This window comes from Aquila chrysaetos, chromosome 2 (assembly GCF_900496995.4).
Source record: "Aquila chrysaetos chrysaetos chromosome 2, bAquChr1.4, whole genome shotgun sequence".
Taxonomy (NCBI): domain Eukaryota; kingdom Metazoa; phylum Chordata; class Aves; order Accipitriformes; family Accipitridae; genus Aquila; species Aquila chrysaetos.
In genome coordinates, this window is record NC_044005.1 from 66751604 (window position 1) to 66774553 (window position 22950).

Sequence of the window (22950 nt, forward strand, 5' to 3'; positions counted from 1 at the left end):
CCTGGGGAAGTTTAATCACCGAGCATGGGTCGGGGAAAAAAAAAAAAAAAAAAAAAAGGAAAAAAAAAGGAAAGGTGGCATTGCAATCACAAGCTTTCTTGGTTTTGTCCTAGAGACAGGGACTGCAGCAACCACCTTGCAGCTTTGTCTTGTTATTTTAGCATGTGCGTGCAAGAAGGGAAGGAAAAAAAAAGGCTGAAAATTATTCAGGCATAATGCAATAGACATAAAGAGAGACAAAAAGATAGAGAGGAAGAGAAAGAGAGGGGAAGAGAAAGAGGGAGAGAGAGGGAGGGAGAGAGGAAACAGAAAGACGAAGAGAGAGAGAGGGGGCTGTCAGTGCAGATAAATCTGCATATGGAAATCAGGGTTATCCTGGGTACAGTTTTATTTAACCATGATGTACTGTTTTTTTAATTAGACAGGAATTTAAAGAAGGAAATGAGGGATTCTTACAGACACAAGAGCAAACGAAGCATTTTTAATCACAGGAGAGTTTTCACAGCAAGCTGTAGCAGCAACAGCAAAACTTTTTATAGCAACTTTCTTGTTAGAAACAAAAGTTTCATGCACTGCTGCTAATTTACATCCAAAAACCAGGCAAAACTGGAAGAGCGTTCATTTTGAAATGAAATTGAACCAAGGCAATCCAAAATAATACAATAATTTTTTAAAAGACCCAGAAGCTGCTAGGTGCACAGTATGCATTTTAAGCTCAGTCATGCCAGGCACAGGTTTTAGGACTTTTGCCCAGGCCCCTATTCTGTGGTGACTGTCATACCCAATGAAGGCGCTTCAGTAAATGAAAAAAGCGATACCCATCTTGAATTTCAAATGTACTAAACACCACTTCCCATGCTTGATAAGAATTGTTTGTGTCTCGAGATGGGAGCCATACCTGACAGACATGGGAAGGTTGGATCAGGGTCTGTAAGGCATCAGAAAAGACTAGGACCTCTTGGCCGTGGCTGTGAGGGAGCGTGGGGATGAGTGAACTGCGGAGACCAAGGAGAAGGAAAATGATGTTCACACACAGGCTAGACAGGAAGGAAACCAAAGAAAGGTAGCGGACAGCTTAAGGACAACATTAGGAAGCAGCAGTCTGATCTGGGGCACTTACTAGCAGTGGCAAGATGGTGGCGTTCAGGTGAGAGCTGGCCAGAAACCACTTGTGGTGGTTGGCGAGGCAAGGGACTCCTGGCAAAGCAGTGGAAGCAGGGGCCTTGGGGGCTCTGAGGGGAGCTGCGGGAGTGCTGTGGGCTAGCGGGGGGGGGGGCAAGCGGCCGCCAGGAAACCCCACCGAAATCTCAAGAAGCGGGCGAGTAAGAAGCACGTTGGGAACTAACAGGGGCTGGGAAACGCGGCCGGAGCGCGGATGAAGGGGGTCGGGGAGCGAGGGACGGCAGCCGAGGGGCGGGCGGGCAGCTCGCGCCGAGGGGAGCGCGGCGGGGCCTGCGGGCGGGCCGTGCCGGGGACCGCGCCTGCCTGGAGAAGCCCTACAGGCGGCGGGCAGAGGCCCAGCGGGTGCCGGGGACGCTCGCTGACGGGACGGGGCCGCCAGCCGCCCCGCAGCGGCGAAGACCGACGGCCGCGGGGAGCCGCCTCACGGGCGGCGGTTGGGGGCGCGCGCGGCGCTTCGCCCTGAGGCGGGCGGCGGGAGGAAGGGAGGGGCGAGCGCGGGGCGGGGCGGGGCGGGGCGGGCGGCGGCGTGGCAGGGAGCGCGGAAGGGAGCGGGCGGGCGGCCCCCGCTGCCGGGGCGGGGGAGAGCCGGCCGGCGGCGGGAGGAGGAGGAGCGGCCGGCGGCCAATCGGCGCCGCGGCGCTTGCGCAGTGCTGTGGTGACGGTGGCGCGCGGGACGAACGGAAAAGTGTCCGGGCGCGGAAGGGGAGCGGCGCCCCCGGCAGCGCGCAGGTACCCCGCCGCCCTTCCTACCCGCACCCCCGCCCGCCTGCTCGCACGGCACGGCACGGCACGGCACGGCCTGCCTCGGGCTGGCGGGCCTGACGCATCCCCCCGGCCCGACCCGGCCCGGCGGGCGAAGCGCCTCCACGGGGAGGAGAGCGGCCCTGGGCCGCAGGCGGTACGGGTGGGGGTCGTGTTCGCGGCAGGTCCCCGGCGGGTGTGCCGCCCGGCCGGCGGCTCTGTCGCCGGTTCGCAGCTCCTGCCCGCGGATGGCAAGCGCCTGGGCAGTTCTCCAGCGTGGCTGGCCGGGAAGGTTGCCGTGCTTGAAGTCAGTAATCGGTTCCGCTGGATCAGGGCTGTGGTAGACAAGTACAGAACTGATGTGAATGGCGGCCGTGGAGAGCTGCCCTTTTTGTACCTTTTTTCCCGGTGCTTTTTGTCGTGTGGGGCGATTTTGATACTCTCAATTGAACAGACTTTCCTTAGAAACTCTTCTTCTGATTTAGGCCGTTCCCTTTAGCTGCTTATTTCTGCCTTGCCAGCTGTGCTAACACACCTATACGTGGGGTCCTGCTGTAAACTGAAGCACTGAAGTCATTCTTTCACTTAAGAGTTGCACTGCTTCTGCTGCACAGCCGGCTGCACCGCTGGAATGTGAATGAATGGGGGAAAAGCAGGACAGAAACTCTTTTTTTTTTTCCTTGAGCTCATTTTTCAGTCAAGCCTCTGTATTACCAACCTCTAGCCGCGACGTAAACTGGTTTCTGCAAGAGCAGTACCAAAAACTGCCAGAAATTAAATTGAAAACTTAATTTAGAGTTTTAATTATATTGTTTGAATGTCATTGTAGAACTCTGTGGCAACTGTTGCCTAGTTCTGCTGTTTCAGTATGTTGTATAAAATATCAATTCACTGATGTTAAGCGTACAGTGAACCTTTTTGGACATGATCTTACTTCTCCTTTGCTTTTGTTTCTCTCTGTCAGATTCTTGGGAAGTCACTCTTCTTAAATAGAAACTTCCAACTTTAGCTATGTCAGAATCAGCCATATGGTCACTTTCTGAGCTTTAAAACTTCAGCACTTCAGGGTTCCTTAATTATCATGTGGGGTGTATTTACTGCTTTTTAGAAGGCACTTGAGCTGTAATGTTGCCTCAAAGCCATGGAAAACTGGGAGCCTGTATTTTCATAGCATAGCTACTCTGGTCACAAAATGAAGTGTTGCTGAAAGTAGCTCACCCATGTCTTGTAATGCATTCCTGCTTCTTATTTTACCCTAGTGCTAGTCTAACCTCATGAGTAGTCAATTTAAAGAGCTAAACCAGAAGAAAATGAACCTATTTTGGGTTTTGTAGTCACTGATGTGACTCCTTGAACAGGTTGTGATGGAGGAAGATGAAATTGCGCAAAGCGGCAGAATCCTGTGGCAGGGCATGAGACCATGATGGCCTTTCTTGGTGATATCTATTTGTTAGTTTGATGTTACAGTTAGTCAGATCTGTGTCCTCACCTCAGCTGAAGGATTATGGGGAGCTGTAACATGAGAAAGTTATTTGAAGAAACACTGAGTGGTTTTTAATTTATCTATTTATTTTCTGGTTCAGGTGGAAACAATGGATGATGACTTTGTGGCTTCCTCCACACCTCCGTTTCTCACTGAAAGCTTGGAGATGGCAATGGAAGTGGAGAATGAGAACTCAAAGCCGCCTTGTTTTTCTTGTGCTTTTGACAACCAAAATGGAGGGAGAAGCTTCTCTGCAGAGTCTTATTTAGCAAGTGGGTCTCTTAAGAGGTATGGGGGTTTTTTTGAGTTACAAATATAATACCCTTCTAAGATGCTCTTTCCACTGGTGTTTGGTGCCTCTAAATGCTGACAGGGTTTCCAAATCAGTTTGTTCTTCAGCTCTTATGATCCTGAGATCAACTTGGTTGTATACCAAAGGGGGCAGGGCAATTGTGTTGATACACTGCTTTGAACAGTGTTTTAGGTCCAATTCCTAGCTTTGTGAACTTACTTTAAGATATTGTAAAGGAGCTGTTACAAGCCTGTTAGGACACTTCAAAGCTGGCCTGTTGGGCAACAGCATCTGAGACCCCTTAAATTTCTGAGGAGGCTGCAGCACTGCCTTTTCCAGTCATATGCTCTCTTCAGTGCTGGCCCTTTCTCTCTTTTCCATGTGATAGAAACAAACCTGCTCTGCCCAGCTTCTCCAGATCGCTGGGACTGTGCTTTGTAGCTTTAAGACCATCTTTCTCAAAGCTCTACCTTTGTATGCATTCTGGATTTAAGGTTCAGGAGTTGCATGCATAACAAGTAAGTATTTTCCATGAGGTTCTAAAATGTTACTTTGGTTTAGTTAATACCTTCTCTACTGTCTGTGATCCAGCTTAGTTTTCTGTGCCATTTGCTGATCCTGCAGGGGTTGTCTTGTTTTTCCTACAAAAGTGTAATCTTTATGTCTATCTGTCTGTCCTCCTGCCAAGCCTCATATTTTGTGTTGTTACTTTGGGGATTTTCAACCTTCATTTCCACAACCTCTTCTGTAAAGCCTTAAAGGGGGTTGCACTGCACCTCCCCTATTCCCTACCTTTTTTATCATATTTTTGGTTTTGTTGGGTCAGAGCACATTCATTGAAATTGATGTCAAGTAGAGGATTGAGAGAGCCTGTGTCTGCAGGAACGTATCAGTAGTGGATTCCACACTGACAAAGAAACATTTAATGACAGAAACAATTTCATGTGGAAACTCACTCAGGAGCTTGTATGTAGAAAGGTTTCCCAGATCGCTACAGTCATGATAATACTGTTCTCCTCTAATTTATTCACCTTGTCTACTTGGATTGTAAATTCTTGGAAAAGCCTGCATGTGAGGGACTCCTCTGTCATTATCTAGAAGAGGAGTAACTGAATTTAATTGCTAAAGGCTTCAAAACAGACCAATGTTTAAGCAGCTACCAAGTGAACTACAGGTGTTGTGGGAGATTGAGCCAATTATTCAGCAGATGCTCTTTTTGCCTCTGAGAACTGAATTGGTAATAGTGCATAGGTCAAGAAGAATACGAATTTGGTGTGTAATATAATGAAAACCAAGTGCTTGCCCAGTACATTTTTTTTATTTTTAAACCCAGAAATATTTCTTGCATATTAGTGAATTCAGCTTCATCTATGTGTGAAAAGCAGTGGGAAAATTCTGAAATAATTTGCTTTGATGCCTTTGTTGTTATTATACAGCTTGCTGTGGTATTTTTTGAAAGCATATTAATGAAATATTTTTATATTTGCACAATTAGTAATGTTTTAACAATTCTACACAGATGTCTGATTTTCTCCACTTTGAGTAAAATGGTAATTCTGATTTTATTTATTTTTTCTTTAACCAGTACAAAGGGTAGTCATGGCCTAGTGTTAGTTTCAGTTCTAATAATGAAGTCACATTTTGTGACCCTTATCAGTTCACCTGCCTAAAAGTGTGCTTTATATATTTTTATATTAATAAATGTGCTTTTATCAGTGTGTTCTATGTAAATATTATTAATTTATCTAAAGGAGCAAATGTATGTTCTAGCATTCGTTATTAGGCATGTAGTGTACATGGAGACAGATTGCAAACACACACTTACAGTGGAGCATGTTATCTAACATAGCAGCCTCTTCTGTTAAGGACAGTCTGTATGTTGTGTCTCAGCCTCTTTGTAAGGATTAAGATGTTTCAGGGTGGTAGCTTGTTAATTTTTATTTGTTTCTGAAATATACTGTGCCCTGTGACTATATCATGTTTTTATGCTCCTGAAGCTAGGAGTTGTCATATTTTATGTACTAACTATTATATTGCTATAAAAGGTGTAACAGTCTGTCTTTTGAGAGCACTGCTACTCCTTCCTATCTACAGTATACATGTTGCTGATATACTGATAAAATATCAGTGGTACATAAGACAGCTATAGATACTGTATTCTACAGGTTTATTACTGGGGAATGTATGAATATTGTTGGCTCTATTTTACAGGGTTTTGCTGAGACTAGATCCTTCTCCAAATGACTATGAAGAAGATGTAGTGGAAATGTTTGGCTTTCAGTGGGTTACTGAAATGGCATTAGTTGAATCCTGTAGACTTCTCTTTGGATTACTTAGGTATGGTAATGTTCATGTATTTTATAATTAATCCACTTCTGTAATTATACCCACCTTAAGATTGTAACAAACTTTTATGATTTCACTATCAAATACTTAAAAAGGCTGTGGGCTATGCAATGCATCCAAAAAGATTATGGTGTCTTAACACCCCAGTGATGGTAAGACACAGATGGAATTATGGGAAGAAGTAAATTTTGTGTCACAGGTTGCTAATATTATGTGACTTATTATTAAGTTTCTAAGCAGTGTGGTGCATATCTTAGCCATCATCAGATAAAAATTGATAAGTATAGTTATTACAACAGAGTGTTGTGATTAATTTAGAAGGCTCTAACTTCAGAATATATGAATAAACTACATAAGATTTCCTTGAATGAGATTGTGCTACCCATATAATTAAAGTTGTCTTTTGAAGGTTTTACGTCCTTTTTTTGTGCATAAAGAAAAATGGAGGTTAAAAATCAAATACTGTAAATGCTGGATGCAGCACTTTCTTCAATTGTTTGGATTAGGGTAGCTTCAGCAATCTCTTCAGATACAGTTACTCAGTGTTTGACTAATTCAATGTAGATGTTTAATCTGGTCAATGCAAATACACAGATCACTGATAATCCTCTTTGCTTCTGATAATCCTCAGGATGTACAGCACATACAGAGAGTGGATGGGAGAGGAGCTTTTGTATGATTCCACAAATATATGTGATATATTCCATCATTCCTTTGATTGTAGTGGATTCTTCCATCCCTTTAGGGTATGACCAAGGGCATGATGTGAAACATCATTAATAGGGTCTGGCTTATTGAAACACAATGGCATAGATGGCAGGAAGTATATTAAAACCAGTATTATTTAGATATGCTTGTTTGATGCAAGCTTTGACTTCACTGTATTTAAAAAAAAAAAAAAATTAAAAAAAAATCTGATAATGAAGGAGATAAGAGGATAACTTAGTTAAAAGAAACACTGTATCGCTTTCAACGTTTAGTCTGAACTGTTTATTACCTGTTTATTAACATAAAATCACTGGGCAGTGAGAGCGATGTAGTTGATTTGTTGAATTAAATAGATTTTTTTCTGTAATGTAAACTACTCTGTAATTGTAATAGAGATGAACCTAAGGCATAATATATTGTGGGTTTGAAGTTATTCAAGCTATACATGTTTTAAAACCTACTGAACTGGTAGGAATAATGGATTTCAGCTAACTCTTGGCTATGAGAGTTTGGTTGCTAAGCTGTCTTTTGGTGTGACAAGTCCCTCTGCAAAGATATTCTCTCTTTCAGTTCATTTGTTCAGTCATAAAATGGAACACTTTCATTTACAGACCAGTTGACAAGTGAAAGTAGGAAAACTCCTTTTTCCATTGCAGAAGTCTTATGTGTTAAGTACAAGTTATAACAATTCTTGAGGACAAGGTGGCTGTAAATAGGTCAATTTATGAAGTACAGATAATATCTGTGTTTAAATACATGCTTACAGAAACCTAGTCTTTTTTTAATGTGTCTGTAAATATTAAAGAATGTTATTATTTTAAAATATTATAATAAATAATAATACTGTACAGCGGAACTGCAAGTTAAAACTATTAATTGCACAATAAAAAAAATTCTTAGCTTTTTTTTTATGTGATTGAAGCTGTGTGAGTCGAAGTGAGTAAGTATACCCATTGAAGTGGGTATATTAAGACAATATATCTTTAACTGATTAATAAACAGAAGTACCAGTTTAACTGTCAGAATATTTATTTGCAAATCAAATGATTTAATAATTAACAAACATGAGGATCAATCTTTGAGGTACAAATGCAAATTGAAATTAAAAAGACTTATTTAACTGATGTCTTTGTTATGCTTCTCATGCCCAGTTTGTGCTTTTATTTTATCAGCCCACTGTATTCTGTCTTTTGTCAATTCAGTGGAGAGTCCTTTTTTTTTTTTTTTTTTACTCCTTCCTGTGTGGCTCCTTTCTCACTCTTTCTTTCTCTAACCTTCAGCCTCAACAGCCTTCTTTCATAAAGTCCTCATGCTTTAGACTTCCTTCCTTTCTACATGGTTGAAATACTTGAAAAATTTGTGTAGAAATTCAGCTTTGATTTCAAAACAAAACAAAAAAACTCCACAACCCACCTAAATGGCTGAAGATAATCTTGAGTAGCTGGCGTGATTTTATCTAAGGAAGGAAGAGCTAAGGGAGATAATTTTAATGTGTGCCTGTCCTTTAATATGCAGCTTACAACCTGGGGTTTTGAATCCTTGTGGGCACTTAGTAGTTTTCAATTTTTTTTCTTTCCTAAGAACATTCGATCTGGGTTTGATCCAAGTATCCTGTTTTTGAATCCTTCAGTAGTTGCTGCTTTGACTGTATAAGAAATGAGGCAGAGAGCTCCTTCCTCAATTTATGCAGCATTTTCTTTCAAAAGTCTGTCTTACACAGTTGCGCTTTTCACATATGCACTTTAGTACTGTGTTATCTGTGTGGAGACTATACTTGAAGACCACTTAAAAATAACAGTTGTTGCAGAATATGGCTGAGTACTTACCTATGTTACAGCTTTTTTTGATTTTTATTTGCAGTAGCAGTTAGCAGCTTCTTTAAAAATGTTCTCTCTCCCCACCAAAACTGAACTGAGTTTTAATTCTAGAGACACTTTCTCCTTTTACTCTGCTATATTTGTTGCTCTTTATCTTTTGTGCTCAAGTTAAGCAGCAGACCACCCTAAGCAGGAAGCGGGAAAAGCTGCTGACAGAATTCACTAGTGCTCATCCACAAGTAAATTAATTTAGTATATACTGAGTGTATGCCGTGAGGGCTAACTTTCAGGTTTATCCTGTGGTCAAATATGAAGTGGAGTTACACTTGTGGAAAGATCACTTACAGGGAATGGCTTTCGGGGTTTTTGTGTGTGTGGTTGTTTTTTCCCTCTCACGATATTTAGCTAATTTTGTGTTTGTTGTTACTGTGTTTAATGTTTTAAAAACAAGCAAAAATTCTATCCGTTGTCATTGCTTCACACTTGGATATGTCTGTTGCCTTCTACTAATACTCTTTCCTAAGTTACATTTCTGTAAGCTTTTTCAGAAATACGAAGCAAGAAACACCTCTCACCTCTCTCTGTTCTATTTAGACCTTACTAAGATGTAGTTAAAGGACTTTTACCTATATGAATACCATAAACCTTTGTATTCCTTTAATTAGGCAACAGATACACAGACTGGAAAACCTAGTACAAATGAGTTCATCTGATTTTGGTAAGTTTAACACATTTAATCTGACATTGGGATAGGTATCTGACTACCTTTTCATTATAGGCTTATATTATCACAGATACATTGTGCTTTGACTCTTGACCAAGGGCTCATGGAGTGGGCCACAGAACAGCATAAGCCTGCAGTAAGGGTACAAATATAGGCAACCAAGTGATGTAAGGTAGTGTGAAAGTACATAGTGGAAATGTTGTGAGTCAGTTTGAAACCAGATCTGCCTGTATAGTAGGTGCACAGGGCAATCCTGACCTTACTGACCTTAGTGGGGAATTTTGCATTAATTTGACTTGAGCAAGATGTCACCCCTAAGGTAGAATTTGGTGAAACTATTAACTCGTTTAATTAAAAATGGAAAGTTGCATCAAAACACCCAATAACTATTTTAGTTACAAAGGTAGTAGGTTGGGACTTTTTTCAGTGTTCTCTTGGCTTTTATTTAAACAAGTTAGTTATATTTGCTTAGTTTAGAGTTATTTGCAGCAGGATCGATAAAATGGGATCACTACAAAATGCTTTGTTTCAATTAAACACTAAGGCATGAGAAGCAGTATGTTTCTGAAGGATTATTGCAGCCTTGGGCTTATTCTAAGTTTGAAGGCTGAATTACTTAGCAAGTTGAGAAGTAATTACTCAGAAATAAACTGTCTGTAGTATATTCTCATTCCAGATAAATTGCTAGTGTTCTAAGAGTGTGAGTGAATATTTTTACACATTATTATTATTTTGGTTTGGTATTGTCATGCTCTGCCATTTAAATCATTGGTATGAATTTATCATCAAGCTTCTTTCATATGCTTTTGTTGATTGTATCTTAAAAGTCTAATTTTGCTGGCATTGAATACATAAGTGGAAATAGCCTTATTTTAAATTACATTTGAACTTTGATATGGTAGCTGGACATCAAGAAACTGTTCTGTAGTTCTTTTTCCCTTAAATTTAAGCATCTGCTTGGTCCTCTTCTCTGTATCCTGTTCTTCCTCTTGTCAAATAAGCTAGTAAAATAAATAGCTGTTGAATTTTATGCTTTGCACCAGGCTTTGTTTGTGACTTAGAGCAAGTCACTGATCCATCTGTGACTCAGTTCCTCCTTTATACAAGCAGGCTGGTAGGAGAGGGGTGTTGTGAGGAGTAAAATATTTAAAATGATCAGGCAGTGTGATGTTAGGTATTATTGATGTCTTAGATAAATGCGCTGTTGCCACTGCTTAAAACCCCAGTTTAGAGTTTTAACTCAGTAAATCTTTGTTGTGCGCATATGTTTTTACAGATATCAATACTGTATATTTGATTTCCTATCAGTCTTTATGAGCTTTGGAGACTTGGTACTGAGAACTGTGTAATGTGGAAGCCATATAAAATCTTTTCTTATGCTCTGTGTTGTTTTGTCTTTTTTTTGAAAATACCTGATCTGTTCTTAACACTCTGCTGTTCCTGTTTTGTTCCACTTATTTCATCGCTCAATGATTTAGGACAGTATGCAAAAGATTTTGTAGTGAAATACTGTAATATAAAATTTTGCTTAAACAGAACTTCTGAGAACTTAGGGTAAAATATTTGTTACTGCTACAAAGCAGCAGTAATATCTATAAATAATTCCTTTAGAACAAAGTGATTGGAGCCTCTAAACCTGTGGTTCACTACCACGGCAGATCCTATGGCATCTTGTGTGGTAGGGGTAGGCTGTACACTGGAATATTATGGTACTTGTACCAGTTGATTTGCTTCACTCTGTGAGCGTTGCTCAAAAGATGTTGAGATAGGCTTATACGCACAAAACTTTTATTTGTGGGGTCCATAACAAGTGGCATACGTGAACTTCAAGGTTACCGGGAGGGTATAGGGGAAACAAAGGAGAGACAGGGAGCAAGAAAAGGAAAGGGAAGACTCGCTAGTGGCCAGCTGGGAAGAGGAGCAAAGGCGACTGCCTTTCCCTGGACATGCAGTCAAATGCAGCAGGCGTCAAAGAGTTTTTGCCATTCATCTCCTCTAGCATGATACACTTTCATTGGGGCCTGCTCAAACTCCTCATTTGCTGTTCCCATTTATGATGCTCTTAATGATTGGCACGTGCTTAATCAGGTTCATGTGTTGCAGGCTGACTGATTGCTAAGCATTTGCATATATATATTATTGGGCATTAGTTACTGGGTATTTAAATGACTGTATCTGCTTTGTTATGCACTAAGTTTCATCCGTCTCTAGTATAAGCTGAAAGGTACAAGGCTGAAAGCTACAAGGCAAGATGTGGGAATAAATGAGTGATTCTCACACCAATGGCAATAGCTTCCAATGAATTTGTGCCATAATGATGGTGTTTGAGCTTGCAGGTGCAAGATAAGGAGGGTAACACCATGAGAACAACAGCTTCAGGGAGCAAAGGAAAGGAGACATATAGCCTCAATAACTGGCTGAAAGAGTACAGAGCTGCAAGTGAAAGGCAGGCTACAGGATCGTGAGTGGATGGCTCTTAGCATTACACTTTTTAAGGCACTGTGTAACAACGTGATGCTTCCTAGGAAGAGAAGTTACAAAGCATATTTCCAAATAAGTCCACCTGCTTAAGTCCCTCAACAGAAAAGGATGCTGAGAAATTGTTTCACACGTCTTTTCTGAAGGTGTCTTGGAAGCAGACAGGGAGCAGGGCAGTAGGGTTGAATGATTTCTTCTAGCCCTGATTGCTTGCCTCTGCCACCTTTCCTGAGGGACTGGATGCCTTCTTTTCTCTGTGTATCTGGATATGCACCTGAGATGATAAGATAAAGAGTGGATCCCTCTGGCAAGATGACATTTAGAAGTGGGTTTTTGCCACCAGTCACCTTCCAAGTTGTCCTCAGAAAAGAGGGTGGCTTTCCAGTGGTCTTGTTTAATTACTGGGGAAAATGCACGTTACATGAGTCACAGTCTGGGCACATCTGCTTTGAGCTGTTGATCTCTTTTACTTCAGGTCAAGCTGCAAACTTGCACTCTGAAGCGGAGACCATCAGGTGTCAATGTACTGAGTTTTTGCATTATGTGAAAGTTTTCATCTTCAGGTGAGATTTGCACACAATTTACCAACTTATGTACTGAGCTTTGTGTAGCTGCTGCTTATCTGTTTTCTGATTGTGTGTCTGTGTATGTGTGCTCAGGTATCTGGAACCCCCTAAAGTGGAATATGATGGAATGCTCCATCCATATGAAGAACTAGAAGCGCAGTTACCATCCGTGTTGGTGGAAGAGCTTCATGCTTTGACCATGCACATTGGTCACCTTTGTGAACTCCCTAGTAGTGTCCTGGCAGCATTTACAATTCAACATCAGGCAAAGGTTGATGTCTTTTATAAATTTAATTTTTTTTGTGTAACAGTACATATTCAGCTTGATAAATTTTGGCTGAATAAGAATTAATCTTTCTTCAGGCTGAAATTGAAGTTATGCTTTGTTTGGTGTTTTTTTTTTCCCCTTTTATTAACTAAGTGCCATCCCATACTTGGCAAACTCAACTAATGAGCTCTGGATTTTCCATTGTTGTTTTTATTTATTTATTTATGTTTATGTTTTATAGCTTTTTAGAATTCTTGCACTGAACAAATGATGATATCTACAGGTAGATAAGTAGGCTTGAATTAGCGTGGTATGTTTAAAAAATTCCTTGGTGTTTGTCCTTACTAATGGTTAGAATTTCTGAGCTTCCCAGTAGGAGGGGCACTTTTTTTAAAAATACATTCTGAAATCTGACTCAAAATAGGAAAAGATCACACATATAAAGAAGGAACGTGCAGACATGGAAGTAGGCACTGCAACATTAAACACTAATGAAGTATACACCATTAATATTTGTGCATACATATAATAAATGCTTTTAAATCTTTTAGAAAGAAAAAGGAATTTCAGTCTTGGCTTGTATAAACTAGTATCTGGAGAGGAATGATCCACTGGGAAACAGCATTTTGAATCTTTCTGTTCATTTAGCTTGTCAGTATGGCCACTGTTGAGCTGATGAAAGAAACAGTAATTTCAAGTAAACTTTACAGAAGAGAATATTGAAATTTTGGAACTACTTTCAGAGCACACTTTTCTGGAAAGGAAAGGATAACTAAGGCTGTTGTAATCTGTCAAGCTTGAATCAAAACATTGTGTTTAAATTGTAGTTTAGATCAGATTAAAGAATTCACGAACATCCTTTACAGACAGAATTAATTGTCATGAAGGTTTTTTGTTTGTTTTCTTTTTTTTTTTTTTAACTGAATGGCATTTTTGTGTGTTACAGTGTATTTGATCATAGATCTCCATAATGTTCATCGCAGGCAAAATGTGTGCACATCTTCACGTGTCTTCGTACAGTATCCAGAATTTGCTAAAGAAATGTTAAAAATAAATAAATGTGTATATTTCCAATCACAGGTCTTTCCCCCATCATGGCATTTACTACACCTCCACTTGGATATTAACTGGCTAGTATTGGAAGTTCTTCATGTACTAAGTGAAAAAATGATGAGTAAGTACGTAGGTTTTTTTCTTGAACTTACTCTTGTACATATGACTTACCTAGTTTTTTCATCTTAATTTGTCCAGAATCATTTACTACTTTTGGTAGTTTTTAAGCATAGCTTTATTTAATAGGATAAACTCAAATATGGTGAAGGCAGGTTCTTCGTGAATCTTCATGTAGCTGAAATTAAATTAAATAGCATTAGGAATTTGTTCTATCAAAACTTGACCAAGATTACAAAGTTTGTTCTCAACTGATGCTTACAACATACTAAATACTTAATAACAATACACTTTTTGACATCACAAATAAAAATACATTTGCAGAGATTCAGAATGCATAACAGTGAACAGCAATTTGATGAAAACAATGTAGAAAAAGTGTCCAAGGATGGACCAGAGCAAAGAATCTCAGAACAGAGAATTTGTATTGTTAACCATATGTGATGCTAAGAAAATACTGGGCAAAAGAAGAAGCCTCAGTCAGAGGAGTTTGTAAAAGTACAGAAAAAGAAAAGGGACTTTTTTTTAAAGCCTTTAAAAGGGCAAAAAGTAGATTGATAAGAATAAGCTGTTCATAGAAGCTAGATAAAAAAGGTCATAGAATGCAATGGAAGAACCCAACTTCAAATTATCTCAGTTTGCTGAAGAATTGTTAAAATACAGAAGACAACTTTATTTGCTTTGTGAGAATTATATCTATTGTTCATGTCCATGCTAGCAAAATAAATCACAAAAATGTATTTTCTTCCATAATCATTGTGTCACTACAACCAAACTTACCCCCCACCCTCCCGTTATTATAAATTATCAATATAAATTCCATATAGGAATTGCAACAATTGGGAGTAAAGTTGAGGTCCAGAAAGAATGCACTGTATGTTTAGTGCAGGTAACTGGTAATGAATCTGAACTCTTGGATTAGCTTTTGCCTGCTCTGAGTTCTGTCGCAACACAGCCTTGCTCAGATTAATGCATCTTCACTGTTTCTGCATGTCTGTGTTACTGGATAATGTGTGGGTTGGCTGTTTGTTCTATAATTCTAATTTTCTTTTATGATCTGTTGTGAGATAACCCGTTTTCCTTTTTTGGGGCTTTTTGGAGAAAGGATGGGAAAACTTGGAGGCAACTTACTGTCCGGAATTCTATATTTCTAGATAAAGTTCTGAGTAATAATGCAGTAATCCATTTTCGTAAGAGAAAGTTTGTGCTTTTTAACAACAAAATCTACTGGTCAAGACAGTAGTATCTCTGCATATATTATCTTGTCTTGTATTCTTATGTGCCTTGTAGAATTTCATAGGTTCTCATCTCATTCTGTAGAGCATGCTGAGTAGAAACTTCCCACTGCTGAGACCAATAGCAGGATAGTGGGTTCAGGGCTTCACCCTGCATTTCCAAGAATAAAATACAGGCTCGTTCTACATATCTTCTGTTCCACTGATGTCAAGGGAGTTGTACTGTTGAAAAGCTTGTGGGATAAGATCTTACAGCCTCTTAACTTTACCATTTTATCTGTGTTAATGTCTACAAATGCTCACGTTGGAATATGATCATGCCAGCTTTTTACATCAACACATCCAAAGGAAAGTGTTAGACCTCTCCAGAATTGTTTGTCATCAACTTGCATCTCTGCGAAACATGTCATGATTTCAGAACATGCGCACTGGCATGTGACAAAAAGGAACTTGCAGATAAATAAATCTTTATTCCACTGCAAAAACTGTGCCAATAAAAGGCTGTAAAGTGCCAAACTATTTTACTGTCAACCAGAATAATACCGGACTTCAGGGTAATAATGCAGGCCCTAGCTTGATCTTAGAATGGATGAACTTTCCCAAATGAGTTTGTAGATTAACATTACATACAGCTCAACAAGCCAATTCTAAAGTATATAGAATAGAAAAAAAAATTCCTCTCTGTCTTGTATTCCTACAGCCAGGACTAAATAGGTCTAACTTTCTTCTGTGTTTTAGGACAAGTTGTATATGCTAACCGCTTCATAAATCTAACCGGAGAGAATTTAACCAGTATCAGTTTATTTGAAACACACTGTGGAAATCTCATATCTGATTTAATAAGCTTGTCCATCAACAAGTATATCAAGGTAACTTTTTTCTTTATATAGGACACAGGCAGTTAGATGCTTGTATTGGGACCCATATGAATTAGATATTGCACCAATGCATAGATGATTTCTTACTGCTAAGTTTTAAATGTTATGTATGGATTTATATCTCCATGTTTTAAAGAGTGTTATTTGTTAGGAGCTAAAATTGTGTTATATTTATTCATGACCATCTGGCAGTTGAATGAGAGAGTAATATTGAAATGCACTGTGTACAGAGCAGAAGTGAGTGCCACATTTCCTAAGTTCAGTGTTCCAGGTTTAATGCCAAACATGGTACAGTCTAAAAGGTTTAGAGCTATAGGTGCAAAAAAAAAAAAATCTTTTCAAACTCTCTCAACAGAAACAAAAAGAGAGTAACTATAATCCTGGCAGTGAGCTAACTGGACACTTACAGACTGTCATATTACAGTTTATTGTTGCACTGCTCCTATTTCCACAACCTCATCTTTCTGTTACAGTGATTTTATGTTTGTCAAGGGAAAACTTGTCCTTCTCCTTTCTTTTCTTTTTCTTTCCTTCTACAGCTGCAGTGTTTTTCTCACTTGTTTTGAACACTCCAAAGCTAGAAAGTCATAATAGCTCTGTATAGCAGCTAGTAAAAGAACTATGTAATCTTCTTTGTGTCATTGTGAAACCTGCTTTAGGTGGGCATGTGTCATTCACGAGTGCAGGACTGAACTCTGAGAATAAGTAGCAGTGACCACTGTATAATTTATGTTTTCCTAGTACAAAGACATGAAAAACGGAGTTCCCCTTCTTTCATATTACTGTTGGGGGGGGTGGGAATGGCTGTACTAGCATTTGATAACTATTCTTTTAAAGTATCTTTCTGTAGAGAACTCTGTTACCTTTTAAAATCAGTTTTATCTATTAAATTATCAGATAATACTGCAACTTCCTCCCCCATGAAAAGCAAATAGATGAAAGTAATTTTTTTAAAGGAAGATTCAAATAGCATCTGTTGACCATTGTGCTTGATGGTAGGCTTTGAAATGTCAGATGTTAAAATGACAAATTCATCCTACTTCCACAGAGCTACATTACAAGGAGAGAAGATTTTTTTTTGCCACTGCTTTCTCTTCAGCTCTCCCTGGGCTTGAGCCTCACAGCTTGAACTAGTTCTATTGGAGATTCATTTCTGAAGTGGAGCTTGCACTTGAGCTGGATAACATGTCTTCAGCTGGTGCCTCCTCTAGTATGCATTAATTGCTATAATCCAGTAATAGAAATAACATCCCTCAAAACTGTTGAAAACACAACCGATACCCATAATAGATGACACTGTCAGATCATCACTAAAACACGTCATTAAGCTTTTGGCTGAGAATATTCAGAAGTGCAGCTCTTAACATTGTGGGTATCCTTGAAAGGACGGATGTAAACTCTAATCCGCCAGACTCATATTTGCAGATCTGTTTCTTGGGGCAGCTCTGGTATCAAGACACTTGGATCATGTACTGAGCCCTTTGTGCTCTGAGATACATTTGGCAGAGAAATATATATCCTTGGATATCTTCTTTCTATTTTCAGCAGCATATTTCTGGCACCAGAGCTCTATTGTCCCGACAGTACCACAGCTTGAGGTTATAACCTTTCTTACCAAGATACTGAACTTGGGATGTTGCAAGCGGAAATCCAAGCTCTCTCCGAAGAAAACAATGTCTCGGTTATCCTTAGTCTAACCAGTATCTGTGTGGTGTCTTGCTTTGATACTACTAGCCAAACTCTATCCTGGATGGGTACTGCACATCTCGTGCAGAAGAGATCCTGCTATCTTGAGAAGAACACAGTAGTAGGTGCAAGTAGTAGATGGAAAAACCTAGTTGCTGCAACAACTGGTACTCCATGTAAAAGGCCTGAAACTGTCACTTGTAAGATAGTTTGTGTACCTAGTACTTCCATAAAATCCTCCAGTGTTATAGTGCGTCTGTAATAAGTAGACTGCTCCTTTTTGAGGGATCTGTTTTGCTCTTTGGTGATGAGTCATAACCAGAGTATTTTTGAGGCACTTCATTTTTGGGAAGTTAGTAGTTAAATAATGAATTTTTCAACAGACTTTAGTAGTCACACTGATGTTTATTCTCAAGATGATATTTACATAAGATTAATTCAGGTTGTTGAGAGATTCCCATAACAGATCTTTAACTAAAAGCATGAGGAGGCATAGGCACATGAAAAACTCTAAACAGCATATGTGGAATGTGAATAATACAATTATGTTAAATATTTTAGTCTTGACCTCGTGATGTATTTAAATTGATTATCAGGGTCCACCCTGGCAATTTCATAGGGTAAGCAGGGTTCTTTGTAGAGAGAGAAAAACAAATTATGTGTCACACTTCTAAATACATATAAATTAATATTTATAATTAAGTGTTCAGTATTTAAACGTGATTTGGAGCTGTATGAAAACAGCAGTTGTAAACCTATTATTCTAAAGGTGGGTGATAAATCAAAAGTCTGTATCCTTATAGAATGTTATACAGATTTGAATCTATTGGTGATATACTTGTTCTTCTAATTGTGAGAGTGTGGTTTTTAGTCATTAACTCTCACTTCTGTAATGTCTCTTTCATGCAGATACTGCTGTCACTGGCATTGCATATTTTGATTTAATTTTTAATTTACACCATTAGATTTCCAAATTCAGAAATGATTTTAAGTACCAGTGTGATTTGAGAATAGTTGTGCATGAATGGATCAGGAAGAGCATGAGGATATAAAAATTCAGGATTCATCTCATCAGATCTAGGTGTCTAGGAGTTAGTTGGCTAAACTAGTCACTCTAGGTTCTTTTTATTGTCAGAGAAGGATAGCAACAGTTCTTTATCCTGCAGTGAGTTAGATGAATTAGTCTCTCTAGGTGCCCATTCCCCTCTATTTGCTTTAGAGGACAGTAAGTTGATTATTCAAACTTGGACTACTCATTGTTTAGGGATAAATTGAGTATGAGGTGCTTTGTCCTGCCTCTCTTCTTTCAACATTTCTGCTATTGTGTCCTTGTTGAAGGTAAAATGTGCTGAATTACGCTATTTAAGCAAAGTGTTTCTCACTATTTTTACTACCTCTGAATAGAATTCAGTGGATTCATAGGTCCTAAGACAGAGTAAGTAAAGTTTTCTCTATACTATGGTTATTTCAAATACAGTGCTGGTAGGTCTTAAAAACATTAAAGCATACAGAGAATTTTTATGTATTTAGCACTTCCTTTTGCTGTTTTGCGTATTTTGTTTCACAATTCAGGGAATGTAAAACTGAAAGATGAATCACAAGAAGACTACTTAGCATTTGAAATGCATCAGTCTGAGTGAATTTTGTTAAATATGGAATAGTAATCAAATAACGTACATGACTTGAAATATGCTGTTTTATGCATATTAAAAGAATGCCTTCCAGTAAATTTACCGAAAAGCAGATTTTGTGAAATGTTGTGGGAACATTAACATCCTCATGCCAACAAAAACATATTCTACTAGCATTATGCCTAGTCATTAAGGATTTTTCACTTAAAAATAGCAACAATAATAGCTATTAAATCATTTGAAATCTTTTTCTTATCTTCCCAAGAACATCAAGAAAATCTAATCAATCATTTTTTCTTTTCCCTACTGTCAGACAATGAATCAGTATTTATTGAAATTCCTTTTCATTTAGGCCTCAGCATCCCATTTTCATTTGGTTAAATAATGCTTGAAAGTGGCTGGGAAGAAATAGCACAACCTGTAACTTATGCAGAATTAGGAAACGGTCTTTGTTGTATGAGAGATATATTTTGGATGTTAATGAAATAATGCACTTTCCAATATGTATTTGTAGCTATATTATTTAACTGCAAAAAAAAACCCAAACAACCAAAACCAGAGGAAATATTGGTACATAAAATACAATTTCAAAAAATAACACTTCTCCGAATAATTGTATTGCATATTCTCTTTCAGGTGAGACCTTCTGAGGCTCTTACTAGTCACCATTATTTCTGTACTTGCATTAAAGAATTATGGATTCTACTTATTCAGTTGCTGGACCACAGAAATAAAGGGTCTCACACAGAGGTAATGGAAGAGTACTGTTACACATGCATGCATGTTAAATACGCAATACAGTCACCAAATGTCCCCAGATTGCCATGGATGCACTAGTGCACATACCTGATAATAGAACTAAGCTTCATATTTGCTTTAGGAGGACTGCATGCTAGCTGTGATGCTTTAGGCTGCCGTCTTGAATGTGCATCACGTCCTGACTCTAGGTTTGCGGTGTACTGTTTAGTTATGACCTAGGGCACTTGATAAGGAGTGCTCCTTGTGCTAAGGAAAGCAAAGCAAAGGAACAGACTGTGAAAGTTGTATGGTAGAACAAAAGAAAAGAAACCATGTTTACCCATTTTTAAAAAAAAAGTATTATTTGCAATTTATGTGTTATGTCATGCAATGGTTCATCTGCAGGCATTAGAAACATGAGTACAGTCAGACCAATGATCCATCTGGCCCATGTTTCTGTCTTTGGTACCCATTCCTTAACTACCTGTACAAAAACAACCTGTTTTTTGTTTTTTAATCTTGTAGTTGCTGACTTCTTTTGATGCCCCCTTACACTTTTATTGGAAGAGCCAATCACTACCTGTTCTCCTTCCTTGTACCACTATTACTTTATATGTCTCTTCAGGTTTTTTTTCTGGTATCTCTTCCCTTCTGCCTTTTCTAGGCTAAAGAGTCTTACTGTATTTAGTCATTCTTTTTACAGGTGCCATTCTTTGCCTGTGGTCATCTCTGTCGCCCTTCTCTGAACCTTTTTCCATACTACTACATCCTATTTCAAATGGCAGAGTACCAGCATTGCATGCAGTATTCCAAGTATGGGTTAGGTGGCCATATGATTTTATACATTGCATAATGACATTTTCTATTTTGTTCTTTTTCCTTTGCTAATATTTTCTAGTGTTTTGATTTTTCTTTGACTGCTGGTTAGAATGGAGCTGATGTTCCTCCGAATGAATATTAAGAAGTGTCAAAATCCTTTGAAAGTTTTCTGAAATAATCTTTATAAAAACCAAAGCTGCCATCTGCACAATGAGTACTGTTCACTTAGTATAGAATGAAGTATTTCATGGTAGAGTGTTTGTACTCATAGCTATTTGCTCATTAATGACAACAGATGTAAAGGTGGACAACACAAGTGAAACTTCATTAACGTTAATTGTTCGTGCTAGCACTAGCATGTTGAAGCATAAGTTAGGATCAGGACCCAGCTAAGGTGGGTGAAATACAGTTGCAAAGAAGTTGCAGAGAGTTTCTGTGTAATTAGGGAAGATAGGCACAAGCTGTAAGAAGTAGTAATATTGTGGTATAGACAGGGATCTGAGCCAAAGAGAATTAATCAGTTTGTCAGCGCTGGAACAGACTTGAAACAAAGCAGGGAATTTGAACCTCAGTTTGCTGTCTTTCACATTGATTCTCTACCATCTACTACTATATTCCTCTTGGTTAGGTTAGTCTGGCACTAAGAGTTTTTCAAAAATCTGTTATAAAAAGTCTTCATTAAAGAAGTATAATCTCTCTCACGTGAGTGTTGGTGCACCATCCCGTCTGCACATCGTCATTCCATCAGCTTGTAATTTTGTCTGTGAAGTATCACGCCATGTTCTTCCTTGTGACCAAAGCTTGTCCTTTCACATTGCTTTTTACTGGCAATTTAAAGCTGATATTCTAAAGTAGCCCCAGGTTTTCTCTGGTAATAATGAACACTGGTTTTTGTTATTTTCTTTAAATGACTTGTCATCTTGCTTGTTCTCTGTAAAAGCAAATTAATCAATAAGACAGTATTGTAAAGAAAATTGTTAACATAGGCTTTGTAATTCAACACAGTTCAAATTTACTTTTGCATTTTCTATAGTGTTTCTGGAGCTTGGTGAACAAAAATCTAAAGAATATTTTTGAAAGGCCAAGTAGTTCTGAAAGGATGTCTGGTTTTGAAACAATTCAGTGTAAAGACCCGTTGAGTTTTAGCTGGTGGATTATTACTCATCTGGCATCACTCTACCAGTTTGACCGTAATGGAAATCTAGATGAAAAGGTGGGTATGCTTTTTTCTAAATACCTAAAAGTTGTTATAATTTATTCAGGTCTCTAACTTTGCTTGGTTATTTTTGTTGACAGAAAACAATTCATGTTGTAAAACAGGAATTTTCACACTCCTTAAAAAAAGGTCCTTTAAGATTGGTGGTGTTAAAGTGTGCTTTGTACAAGTCAGTAAACATTCCAGGAGCCCCTGACATAATCATGTTATACACCACATATTCAGTAGATTACTGTATTTGGGAAACTTGAAATATCCCAGCTAGTTAGTAGCACATATACTTAATGATGTAGCATATGTTTTAAGACTGTCTGCCTGCAGCATAAATGCTTCACTGCGTTTGTTGTTTTAGGAACTGAACACATTAGAGTGTACTGTACGAAGTATAAACCTCAAACATTGACTGTGTAATTGTTAATGCCACTTTTTTTTTTTAAAAAAGTGGTAGGTCTGTTCTGGATAAATTCCGATCTGTCTAATTGCATTCCCTTTGCATTGCAGCAATGGCATGATGAGGTGCACGTATATTTGTGTATGCAGCTTAATTTTCTGTATTGGTGTGGTACCAATAGGCAATGTTTAATAACTGTTGAATTCAAGTTTCAGTTTAGGAAGTTCTGGCAGTAAGTTGCAAGATGTTTGCTCTTAGAAGATGGCCTTAGATTTTCCTACTGGCTAGAGCAGGCTAGTCCCCGATTAATCAGGTTCTTGCCTGTGAATCTCATTGTGAGGGACTTGACATTACCATGCATTCTGTAAGGGACCTAGATGAGACCTGCATATGCCACTCCTACACCTGTAAGATGTATGTAGGGCCATACTTGGTACTGATGCATCAAATTCCTTCATGGACCTCACTGCAGTTTTCTGAAGTTCTGGCATCATATAAGCCCTGATGCTTCTTTAAGTCTCTTACTCCAAGATTCATCCTGCCTAGTTTTAAGTTTCTAATCATTTATTTGCAAGGAAATA

General features: G+C 38.7%; 1 protein-coding gene across 2 annotated transcripts in view; it reads left to right on the forward strand.

Moving 5' to 3' along the window:
* The first annotated feature begins 1060 nt into the window (after positions 1-1060).
* MMS22L (MMS22 like, DNA repair protein) overlaps positions 1061-22950 on the forward strand; it is a 97711-nt gene continuing 75821 nt past the window's right edge. Inside the window, exons 1-10 of one of the 2 annotated variants that reach the window (XM_030036235.2) lie at positions 1061-1147; positions 3507-3694; positions 5910-6035; positions 9235-9287; positions 12247-12334; positions 12431-12608; positions 13686-13779; positions 15749-15879; positions 19842-19955; positions 21796-21975. In XM_030036235.2, coding sequence (XP_029892095.1) covers positions 3516-3694; positions 5910-6035; positions 9235-9287; positions 12247-12334; positions 12431-12608; positions 13686-13779; positions 15749-15879; positions 19842-19955; positions 21796-21975 — 1143 coding nt within the window. In that variant the 5' untranslated portion in view covers positions 1061-1147; positions 3507-3515. Of the gene's footprint in view, positions 1148-1797; positions 1912-3506; positions 3695-5909; positions 6036-9234; positions 9288-12246; positions 12335-12430; positions 12609-13685; positions 13780-15748; positions 15880-19841; positions 19956-21795; positions 21976-22950 lie in introns of those variants that run through there. The other variant, XM_030036234.2, reaches the window with a different exon arrangement.